A 12,338-nucleotide genomic window follows, 5' to 3' on the forward strand; every position below is an offset into this window, starting at 1 on the left:
CACATGAGAAGACAGCCCCCTCTGAGACTGCATTATCATAATTCTGTGGAGCTCTGCTAAATCCTCATGTCTACTTGCATGGCCCTGTAGCACTTTCCCTTTTTTCTATTTTGTGTTCTCCCCTGCATTCGCTTCATGGGAGGTACGGAAGTTTTGTAATGCTGTAATTGTATTTGCATAAGCACGCTTTCAAAGTTCTGCCCAGAGTTTTCTCCAACATTTTCAGGGATCATATGATCCGCTGAGGAAAATGTCTTGTTGGCTGCAGGCGTCATGTACAATAGTGCTTTTGCTAAGCTTTGCAGTTCATAATGGCACTGCCAGAGTAGCACTACTGCTTGTCACCACAGGGGGGCATAATTGAAGTAATGGAGCCAACCTCTCCCTGCTTTGGTCTTGTGCGAAGGTTGTGTGTGATGCAAGCTCTGTCTTTGTAATTATGCACACTCATACAGGTTGAAGGTAATACTATGTAGATGCACCTCATTCGCCCCCCCCCCCCCTCTCTTTTAGAGGTCAGAATCATGCAGTGTTGTTTTCATATCTGCTTTCAATATTACAGCCAAGGAAAGACGAGAAATCCTTGAGCCTCCCGACTCCCCGAGGACGGAAGGCTGGTTTTAATAATTGCTGTTCATTAAGTGCTCTTGTAGTGAGCAAGCTCTCTGAAGCAATACTGTGCAGCCTGTTACACCTACTCACTGGTGAGGAAGCAGCAGGGAAGAGGAAATGAATGCAAAATAAGTTAAGGCAGGATAATAGCATCATGCTACTGTATTTTCATTTGAATGTCAATCCAGTACGTGCAAATATAAATCCTCAGTGTTTCATTTTGCCTAAGAAATGCACAGGGTACTTTGAAACTGGAGCACGAATCAGACAAAGATCTGCACGCTGTATTAAAAACTCCACGCTTTTTTAATTGTGCAAGATTTTTGATCTAACAGGGATCTCTTTCAGGCACTGTTGAAGGACTGAGGATGTCACAATGCCTGAACATACAGTGCTCTGATTCATGCCTAAGTTTGATTTTTCCTCCAGCACCTGTAAAATGTTTTCGACGTTTTTGTTTTCTAACTGGAGCCGCGCCATTTGGCTTCACTCGAAGTTTATTGAGTTAGAAGTTGAGTCAAGTTTAGCTGCATGCGTGAGCTCCTCTGGGGTCTTACATCCAAGTCCGTTAGCGTGAGTATTGTATAAACTTAGAAGTAGATCCCAAACACCTCCTGTGGCACCGCGGCAGTGAAGACGGAGTGAAAGGGACAAGGAAGCAGCATGACTTTGTGGGTGGTGGAGAGTAAAGGTTGACATGCACATACACACAGGCTGCTTCTGTCTCTGTTATCACCTCTAACATCCTCCTCTCCATCCAACCCTCCCTCACTGTACTTCCATCCTGTCTGAGAATGTGTCAGTCCTGCTAGTCTCACCGCGCGGCCACTGAAGGAAAGGAAGTGAGATGGAAAGCAACAGAGCATGTGGCGTGTCACCAAGGAGGGTCAGTTTGATCTATGAAGCGAGGAGGGAGTACCGAGTGGAATGAGGATAAGAGTTGAGCGAGCATCGCGAGGGGTAGTCTGGGACACTGCTCACACATTTGTCTGCTGGAGCTAAATATAAACGTATGGAGGTGCAGAGCTACAGAGAGGTCATCCAAAGACATAGATGGGAGTTTTTCTGCTGCCCGGCTTCATGCCCCAACACCTCTCGTCTCGTGCTTTATGTTCCCTGGTTTAAGAGGCAGATTGTTGTAGGTAGTGAGCTGAAGGTGAGATCTTTCCCTGTCTTTCATCAGATCTCTCTTATGAGATGAGCACCAAAGCCCTTTCCCCCTCCCTCCTTTTCCTGTTTCTTTTTTGCTCTACCTCTCCCACTCACTTTCTATTCCACTCCCACTTGCTTTTCGGCCTGCCTGCTCTTTCTCCCTTCCTCTTTTCTGCTCAGGGGAGGTGAGTAATATATTTTTTTTTTCTGGGAGAGGAAAAAAGGGTGCTGAGGCAAGAAACCCTGCTTAAGTTAAAAGCTCTAATTATAGCCGGTGCATCCATCCCTCCATCCATCCTTACATCCAGCCATCCGTCCATCCAGGGAGCAGCGGTGTAGCCTCGGTGATCACAGCGTTGCCGTGGTGATGGCAGAGTTGCAGGCGGCCAGCTAATGTACTACTTATGTTTGTGTTCCCTTACCAGAAAAAGGCAGAAGAGGCTCACAGGGTACTGGAGGGACTGGGACCCAGGGTAGAACTGGTGAGTGGAGACCGGAGATTTAATTTTGTTTACATTTAGCTTTCTTCCTGCCCTCATGTTTTTGCAATGTTGACACTTGAGAACATATTGAAGGTCAGGCTAGAGAGATTGGAGGGCAAGGATGTTTCGTAGAAACCAGGAATAAGTTCTTAGATGGAAGGGGCATAAAGTAAAATAAAAATGATTACAGTACTTAAGCAATGGAACACAATTACTACGAGTGCTCTGTTACATTTTGCTTTGACCCTAACCCACAGAGAACATACAAGTAACCCTGATGACCGCTTTTTAATTAACTTCAAAACAAATTCCCAAACTACTTGTTTGTACTACGTGGTTTTAGTCATCCACTTGCTCGCACATACTATATTACATGTTACTTGTTACTTTGCAGGTCTCCCTTGTAAAAGAGATCTGTGATCTCAAGGGACCTATCTGTTTAAATAAAGGTTTGAAATGAAATGAACTTGTTACTATCTGTCCATCCATCCTAATCTCAAACACACAAACATTGGGTTTTCATCAGATTGTTCTCTGAAACTAATTACGGTTTGAGAGCATGCAAGATGCTACACAAAAACAGGCTCTGTATCCTGGAGGACATTTATTTTGAGTATTCTAATTTAATTTAATTTGAAAGGGTTATTAAGCTTCAGGCAGACACAACTTTGAGTCTCTCGACATTTGTGAAGCATTTTTTGCAAACATTCATATTCTTGGGCAAGGTCAGAATCATATTGCAGAGGATGTATGCCATCATTTTACCGTCTGTTCATTTATTATCTGGTAACACAACTGAAATTGGCTGATGTTCTGATCTGTTTTATTCTTTCTTGTGTTGCAGCCTCTGTACAATCAGCCTTCTGATACCAAGCAGTACCATGAGAACATCAAAATGTAAGTCTGTCACTACAAATGCCCACACGTGAAGAAATATATATATATATAATATATCCAGTGATTAGGGCTGTTGTGTACGTGTCATTAAGTTCAGTAAGCAACATCCTCTCGGTACACCGTGTGACCCAAACAATTGTTTACGTCAACTATTTGCATACACAAAGAACAGATACTCAGGAGTGCAACTTTTAGCAGCGCTCCAGTTATTGTCAGCCGTGGCATGCTTGTTAGTTTACCCCCGTTAGCCCGTTAATCGTGCCCGAAGGACACCGTTTTGTGTCAAACCGTTTGCCCGCCGTGCACAGGCAGCTTCCCACTGCCGTCCTGATGCTCTTGAAAATTAGCATATTCACGCAACAACTTTAATTTCCTGGGTAATGAGAAAGGCCCTGTACCACACGTGAGATACAGGGCCTGTACCTCACGTGTAATTAGAGGATTTCTGTTTGTTTTCAATTTAATCAAACTCTGAACCCATCCAAAACAAATCCTTGCATTTATACATTGGCAGTAAACTAAAAAACTACTATTGGTTCTCTGTAGCGGTTGTATAATGCTTCTGTGAGAGAGACTTGCCACTTGTCTCCACCTCAACCCCCCTTCCCCCTTGGCAGACTGCAAAGAATGGCATTTCAGAAATGTGTCATTATGTAAACTTTGGACTGACTGGAATCAAAGTGCATACTGGGGCATCTACTGTGTTAAATTGACTTTGAAACGATAATGGAAAAAACCTTATGGAAAAGGACGTGCACTGTTTTTAAGCCTTTTAAAAAAAAATCTGATTATGTATTTTTTCCAAAGACAATGCAGCAGATCATTCCTAGTGAAAGACAAACAAACATAGCGAACATAGCTTTTGCATCTGAAAATGGACTTACATATTTTGATAAAATGTTTTGATATTATGACATTAAATATTGAAAACAGTATGTCTTTAAATTACAGCATATATAAAGTCAGAAGGGTACACTTTGCGTGGCTCTGCCATGTCTCTCAATGAGGCTCCGTCTTTTTTTAAGAAGCATAATTCACTGAGGCACATCAGAGGGCTGAACGAGGGTTATAATATCTCGTCTCCACCGTTGGCACTATGGTTTTGGCACAGCAGCATACCACAAGATGTGTCTGACCTCTTAGCCACACACTGCTCTGTCGCCACTGCGTTTGATCCCTGCACCGTTTGATCAGTATTATTGCCTCAAAGCAATTAACTGGAAACTCTCCTCTCTCCCCTGTGTGTGTGTTTGTGTGTTATTAAATACCACTGCATCGCTTTGAGCCAGCACAATTGACTTCTTTGTTTCGCACACCGTTTTGATAACCTTGGCACTCATCCCTGCTGGGATAGATGAGTACCAATTTCTCCGCTGGGCTCTCAGCATCTCCTGCACGCACCCCCTCTGACACTCAGCTGTTAATAAATCATTACAGTGTATACATATCATTTGCATATGCTATCAAGAACAAATATACAGATTGTTTTTTGATGTGCATGTGCCACTGGGGAACATCTGTCACTGGTCCATGTATTAATCTTCCAGGCATATTATACAAAATTACAGTGTTCTCTGATATCTCAGAAGTGGCACGGGCTTAGAGCAGGACAAAGCAAACCTTTTTGTAGAGTTCAGGGTTACTAATCTTTCCCTTTGCCATCTGGTGTCCAGAGCACAATGCCATCTTTGTCTGAAAGGCTTAATCCAATTGCCTGGTTTTGGCCATATTAAGTTTATTCTCACCCATAATATGCCACAGTAAGAGTTGACATCCACAGTACCTAGCTGGATCTGGCAGTATTTATCTTTTCTGCTGCAATGGGTTGACTCGGATGCCCCTTTCACACCAGCGCTTTTTCAGCTCCGGCTCGGAGCTGGAGCCTGAAAAGCGCCGGCGGCGCTGGCTCTTAGCTCCGGAATCCGGTTCACTTCCAGCTCCAAAAAATTGTCGGTCTAGAGCAGTGTTTCTCAAACTTTTTCATACCAAGGACCACTTAACCAATAAAAAAACACTCGCGGACCACCTAACTCCACAAATATCCAAAAACACATCGTTTTTTACAAATCGCCTGGAAATTGTACAAACAAGTGGCAACATGTGTGATGAAGGTGCTTATCTGGGCTATATCATGCAATCGAAAGTGAAACTTAAGCTTGTTCCACTGCGGAGATATTCCCGCGAGAGTACGAAAAACTTAAATAACTGTATTTATTTAAAATGTGAAATGTTACCAATATACTCACGGACCACTAGGGAGCGCTCACCGACCACCACTGGTCTAGAGGCAAGAGCTTCGGAGCTAAGAGGTGGCGTCGCTTACGTCTCTCTTACGTTGAGGCGTGCAGGAAACTAAACCCACCTCCCCTGAACATGGGTCGACTGTCAACACTAACCAGGCTTCGTGTGATTCTGTTTATTTGTACCTTACTTTGACCATCCGTTCACTGTTATTGATCATTGTGGAGAGAGGCAGACGTTTTGTTTTGTATTGTAGCAGCTATCGGATGGAATCAATACATGGGCTGCACAGGTTGTCGTGTCCGACTATCACAAGTAGAATCATAATAAAAATACGCCGGTAAAATGTGCCTGTAGAAACGGTTTATGCCACAATAGGATAGCAATAGCAGTCAGTTTAGCTTTCGGTTGCTATGCTAACATCACCCATTTTATACCAGAGAAACTTTCATAACAGCGTTGTGATACCAAACAGCGTCAATTCAGACTGACACATCACTTAAGCTAAGGGGAACTGGGGATATGTATCAGCTGCTTGTGTGAGTCGGACAGTGAATACTTTAGAGCGGCAGTGTGAGCTAACCGGGAGCTAACGGAGGAGAATAAACTCCGTGGAAGAGCAGCCAACACTGCAGCGGTCGGTAAATGCCGCAGAAACACATTAATAAACAATGAACCACGGCACTCTGGAGAAAAGCATAAGGTTGGAGAAGTCGTTATTTAATTTAATCTGGCTTCGTGTGATTAAAAGCAACACGATCATCGACCCAACGCAGTTGTTGTTGTTGTGAGCGCCGTAATGCCGTTGGGGAGCAAATCAGCGATGTAAACGGTGACGTCATGACGCAGCAGCGGCAGCACCAGTCGGGCTCTGGGCGGTGTGAACAGAGCGGGAGCAGAAAAGGGAAACCGGAGCTGAACCAGAAAGGGAAAAGCGCTGGTGTGAAAGGAGAGAGAGAGAGAGAGAAAGAAAAAAAGAAGTTAGGACTGTTTACATTGAATTGGGGTTTGCTATTGTAGATAACATGTTTGGGAAATGGAGAATGGGTCATCCTGTGTGTTTATCCTTCTACACCAGGAGTGCCCAAACCTTTTCCCCCTGGAGAGCCAAATCTGAAACTTAATGGTGGGCCACAGGCCAAAAGCAAAAACCCATTGTATTATAAGATGAAAATGATACTAGACTGATTAATAGTAAGCGGTCCTGCACATTTAAAAACCCTTTCTAGGTCACAGAAAATAGAAATATGTTTTTTAACAGGCCAAGTTAAACTTACTTTGGCACCCCTAGGCTCTAGATCCTGAATCTTACCATGCTATCTTTAAAAATGTTTACAACACTATTATACCATCTGAAACCCACTTTTTCCCGTCCTCGCCTGTGACCCGAAGGACCGAGCAGCTCAGCTGAAGTGACTAATGTTGAATACGATTACATAAATCAGTGGGGAACGTGACCTTACAACTGACAGATTAAGTGTCAGGAATACAATTCTGTCTTGCCGCACAGAAAGAGACAAACTGAGACGCTGCCTAAGGAGATTACTGGCCCTGACCTTTATTTGAGGCAATGTGGCTGGCTGTTCCCTGCCCAGACAAGTTTTATAAGTTTGGCTCACCTCGCTGTCCTTTCCACCCAGAAGCAAGTTTGGGTTTATCGAGCAGTGGCATACAAGGACAGACATTGTTTGTGTGAGCGTGTGTGTGTGTGGGGTTTTTGTTTGTTTATTGGGCATAACATTGCGGCGGGAAAAGCACAGAGGGTAGAAAACAGTGTCACAGAGAATGTTGAGAACATCATATACTTACTACTGTTATTGATCGTTTTATGAATGTCCTCACCTGGTTATTTTCCTTTCCATCCATCCACCCCTCTCTTCTTCTCCATGCCTCTTTTCAACCCTCTTTAGAAACCAGGCGATGAGGAAGAAGCTCATCTTGTACTTCAAGAGGAGAAATCATGCTCGTAAGCAGTGGGTAAGTAAAGAACTCAAAATGTTTGACTCTCTGTCGGGACTTGGCCCATGACGGATGACTAGTGTGAAACTGGGCCAAATGCTCCTTGAAGTGAGTCTCCATTTTAAGAAAAAACAAAGAAGATGTCAGTCCTCTCACTGTGCCCAGGGGAAGCCATTGCTTTTGAAAAACAAAATACATTCTCTCACACGGTCATCAGAAAAAACGACTCAAATCTGTTGCATTCCCTGCCAGCCACTTATAATGAGCATTGTACAGCATTAGCATGCGCTCTTGCCTGCCAGTGATCGAGGGAGACTGAGCCAGAGAGCATGACTATAAATAAAGCAGAGATCAATGGGGTGATGCTAGTCAGGCATCTTAAAAATAAACTGCTTTGAAAGAAAATAGTTAGTGCAAATCAAGTTTTACTATAAAAATGTGCAGCTATCCACAAGTAGGAGATAGTTTTCCAACCACCTCCAACCCAGCAATAACTGTTTTGCAGTTCTACAGTTATTATGTTTTTCCAGTTTATACGAGGACATAAAGGACAGTTAAAATGCAGCACCTGTATCAAAGCCTGAGTTGTTGGCGAGTTTCCAGTCTTCTCTTGTGTGGGGGAGGGAGCTCCTCATGGGCAGAGTCCCCTTGTGCTTTATGAGCCCTCTGAGGGTCGTGTCTCCTCCGAGTTTAACGGTCTGCTTTATAGCCAGCCTGCGAGGAAGCTGGGAAAACGTTGGTCTGCTGTCTGCCAGCGCCGTGGCTCAACGCCAGACTCCCCAAAATATACCAACATAACACAAAGCCCACTCTGAATTTGTAGAGCTTCACGGTGTGTCAACAAAAAAGGAGATCAGTGAAAAATAATTATTGAAAGATATCAGATTATCTCAAATCTCACTATGCGCTTTGGGGGATATCTTGCTTTATCAGTAACTGTTAAACACTCTTTCATTGTAATTCATTTGATGTAATGGTGCATTCATTTAATGTTTTAAGATCAAAGGGAAGACAGAGGAAAATAGTTTTGATGTTTAAGCTGATCTGCAACGGTCTGATATCTTCTTTGGTGCTTTAGGAACAGAAATTTTGCCAGCGCTATGACCAGCTGATGGAAGCCTGGGAGAAGAAGGTGGATCGCATCGAAAGCAACCCGCGGCGCCGAGCCAAGGAGGGCAAGGTGCGCGAGTACTACGAGAAACAGTTCCCAGAGATCCGCAAGCAGAGAGAGCTACAGGAGCGCATGCAGAGGTGAGGTTATACGATTCAAAACATAATGTACACTCACTGCCAAACCAAGGACAAATAAATAAATAGCTCTACACTGCAGGGCTCAAATGTTCACTTTTGTATTGCACGGTTTGAGCACAACGCCATTTCTTTGTTTTTCATTACATTACCACTTTCACAACGTTCGACATGTGATGGTTCAACTGTGGGAAATACATTTCATTTCTGGACACATTTCTTAAGTACTCTGATTTGGTGGCTCGATACTACTCTCATCATAAACACTTGCTTGTGGGTAGTTTTGAGTGACACGGCTTCTGTGTTTTTCCTTCTGCAGCCGTGTTGGGCAGAGAGGAGGTGGGCTGGCCTCGTCTGCAGCTCGCAGTGAGCATGAGGTCTCCGAGATCATCGATGGAATATCAGAGCATGAGGTTAGCTCTTCTGTTAAAGAGGGTTGTCCCCCTCCACTTTCTCTTTCACAACACTTAGGGTGTTTTCACACTCTGAAGTTCACGTTTCTATGGTGGCCAGAAATCTGGTTGTGTGGTTGTGTTTAGTGTCACAACTAACTGCTGGCATTTCTACTAGGAATTATTTATATACTGTTAATATACATATATGTATATTTAAATGTAATTGAAGGAGCCAGTTTTTTGTAATTGAGGAAAAGACACTATGATTAATTATATATTTAACTGTAAAACATGACGATTAGGTGAAATCAAGTGGGCCCACATGAAGTTTATCTTCAACATACAAAAACAAAAACACATTACCACTATTTATGAATTATTATCTATTGTAACTTGCCGTACAATGTAATAAAAAACAGCATCACAAAGACATAGCCTGCAGAAATGTTACTCGAGCCTTCTGAAATAAATGCAACATGGTTTTGTTTCAGGGGCATAGGCCACTCGATATTGGCATACACTGTAATACAACTGTTAGACAGATGCTAAAGTATGTCAATGGAATATTTCTGGTAGGGAGAAAAGCAGCTCCAACCAAAGCTCAATACTAGCTCTTTAAGGCCACCGCAGCCCAGAGGCAAGCGCAGCTGCTTTCAATTGAAATGCTGCCAAAACTTTGATATTTTGTGGGTCTTTTTTTACTGCCTGTCTCTACTTTTTTAGATTCTTCCCTCATTTCTCTTCCCTCCTTTTACAACATGCATACTCCACACATGGTGTCAGCTGTTGATGCAACAGTAATAATGGTCCCTGTTCTTGTCAACTGTATAATAATTGTATGATAATTCTCAAACAACATTTAGCTGCTCTAAAAAAGTTTCAAGATCAATACTGTCAATCTTGTCTAAGACGGCAATTTCAGGTACAGTTTGAGCCCCCTGGCAAATTATATTAATAAAATGGGCTTGACTTGATACAAACATACCAGCCAAATTAATTGAAATGTATTATTTATATTTCAAAAGCTCTTAAGTTCTCACATTTTATGTCCAGTTAAAATATAATACAATATTTTAGCCAGATTCCTCCTAAAACTATACAGTGTATACAGTTATCTCTACTTTGCATAAAGACACTGAGTGACCCCACCTATTGAAATTCTTTCTTATCATAGATATTGAAAGTCTTTCTTATCATAGATATTGAAAGTCTTTCTTATCATAGATATTGAAAGTCTTTCTTATCATAGATATTGAAAGTCTTTCTTATCATAGATTTTGAAAGTCTATGCAGAAGTCAAATGTTGAATGTGTCTCATACAATGTCTGAAACCAATCTCTATGTTATGCATAGGTGGTGGAGGACTGTGCTCTGAGCTCACAGTGCCGTGAAATCCAGAAGTCACACATTACACTGGGTCCTCTCATGTCAGCTTGCCATTAGGCCAAGTGGTGTGTCCAATTGGGTTCTCTTGTCTCATCTCGAGAAACGCTTTTATACCTTCAAAACAACTCGAGATAGCACAGCACCTTTTCTTTACCCCCATGTTCCTCCTGTACTTAGACATGATCTTATTGTAAACGGAAAAACGATAGAAAAGTGAGATGTTACATTTGACCTGGAAAATGCCATTAGCTGCTGAGCCAACGCGACACCCTAAACTTCCTCTCCTGTCCTCTGAAAACTTGAAGAAAGGGCACGTTTCCCATAGCGCACGTCAATATAAGCATCATGTTGTCAGTCAGTTTCCCTCTGGAGACCAATCCACTCACTTCAGCATTTGTGTGTATGTCAGAACACAGAGAAGCAGATGCGGCAGCTGGCGGTCATCCCCCCCATGCTGTTTGATGCCGAGCAGCAGCGCATCAAGTTCATCAACATGAACGGATTGATGGATGACCCCATGAAGGTGTACAAGGACCGACAGGTTATGAACATGTGGAGCGAGCAGGAGAAGGACACTTTCAGAGAGAAGTAAGCACAACACTTCATTCCCTAGTTGGTCAAATATGCGCCTGAAATAGTGTCGGACGGTACTTTTGGGGCATTTGGCACTAAGAATAAAATGTAAGAACATACCGTTTTTTCAGGCTTTTCAAATCCAATATAATCTCTTGGCTCATTTTTCATTTTGTTGACTAAGTGCTCAGGATCTTATTTTTACAACAAGATTAAGTGTGTCTTGTACTGCATGTGAAATATGTGTGACTGATAAAGGTAAAAGTCAGTAAGTTGTTGGTGAGGAACTCAATCATCACCTTTCGTAAAAAGGAAAGGAGGCGTTGCAAACTGCCAAATCGCAGCAAACCCACACAGTGAAAGCAGTGATTTTAAAGTTCACCCACATGCAAAACAAAGAGCTTCCATTTCTTCTTTCTATCAAATTTGATCCAAAACATACAATAATACATGTATTCACTAGTGATTGAATATCTTATTCTATGACATGTTTTACAAGTATTACATCCTTTGTAGAGGTAGAGTTCCGCTGAGATCAATGTTTTTGTTTTGGAGGTTTTTTTTCTGCGTCAGTGTGTACGTCACCTCCTCTGTTATTCTCTGTGTGTTATTCCCTTATTTTAGAGTGCTTCTGCCAATGATTTTGAATCATTTCATTAGCAGGTTGCCTCAGTGCCTTTGTTATGTTCCCGCAGGTTCATCCAGCATCCCAAAAACTTTGGTCTGATTGCGTCTTTTCTGGAGAGAAAGGTATTTGTTCATTTTATTTTTGTCTGTTTTTTCGAAGTGTTCCAGTCCTCTCAGGTTATGACTGAAAAACATTTGTTTTCATGTTTCAGACGGTGGCGGAATGTGTGCTCTTTTACTACCTGACCAAAAAGAACGAGAACTATAAGAACATAGTGCGGAGGAACTACAGACGCCGAGGAAGAAGCCAGGTATTCTTACCTCTCAAACTAATTTCTATTCTAACCAGATTTGTTTTATTTAAAAGATATTTCGATTTTTCAGTCGGTCTCCTTTTTTCTATTGCTAGGCAACAAAGAAGTCAGCTGCAGTCACTTAGCTAACCAATACCATTTGCTAGTTGGCGAAAACATTTGTTTTCCATTCAGTCATTACACTCCAGGTCTAATGTTATTCTCTGTTGTCCAACACGTTTGGCAGGAACAACCACTACTCACTTTTCCCATATTGTTCTTGTATACAAAGGATGTAACTTAAGAAAGACTTGCCTGTGATTGTATCCAGTTGGTCAGCACAGATACGTTTTTCTATTTAGAGTTGACCATGTTTTCCCAGAGCATGCAACAGAGTTGAACTTCAGGTATCTGCCACGCAAAAACGACAGGCAAACAGAATTTAACTCTTTGAAAGCTACTGAAATTGGATA

General features: G+C 42.3%; 1 protein-coding gene across 7 annotated transcripts in view; it reads left to right on the forward strand.

Annotated features, from left to right (window-relative positions):
• The window catches only part of ncor2 (nuclear receptor corepressor 2), a 113,504-nt gene that overhangs the window by 57,108 nt on the left and 44,058 nt on the right, over positions 1 to 12,338 (forward strand). For 6 of the 7 annotated variants that reach the window (XM_034212550.1, XM_034212553.1, XM_034212551.1 and 3 more), the window contains exons 7-14: positions 2,190 to 2,246; positions 3,091 to 3,143; positions 7,295 to 7,361; positions 8,422 to 8,594; positions 8,911 to 9,004; positions 10,782 to 10,960; positions 11,641 to 11,695; positions 11,785 to 11,883. In XM_034212550.1, the coding sequence (XP_034068441.1) occupies positions 2,190 to 2,246; positions 3,091 to 3,143; positions 7,295 to 7,361; positions 8,422 to 8,594; positions 8,911 to 9,004; positions 10,782 to 10,960; positions 11,641 to 11,695; positions 11,785 to 11,883 (777 nt within the window). The remainder of the gene's footprint in view (positions 1 to 2,189; positions 2,247 to 3,090; positions 3,144 to 7,294; positions 7,362 to 8,421; positions 8,595 to 8,910; positions 9,005 to 10,781; positions 10,961 to 11,640; positions 11,696 to 11,784; positions 11,884 to 12,338) is intronic. The other variant, XM_034212554.1, reaches the window with a different exon arrangement.

The sequence above is a fragment of the Gymnodraco acuticeps genome, unplaced genomic scaffold, assembly GCF_902827175.1.
Source record: "Gymnodraco acuticeps unplaced genomic scaffold, fGymAcu1.1, whole genome shotgun sequence".
Lineage (NCBI taxonomy): Eukaryota > Metazoa > Chordata > Actinopteri > Perciformes > Bathydraconidae > Gymnodraco > Gymnodraco acuticeps.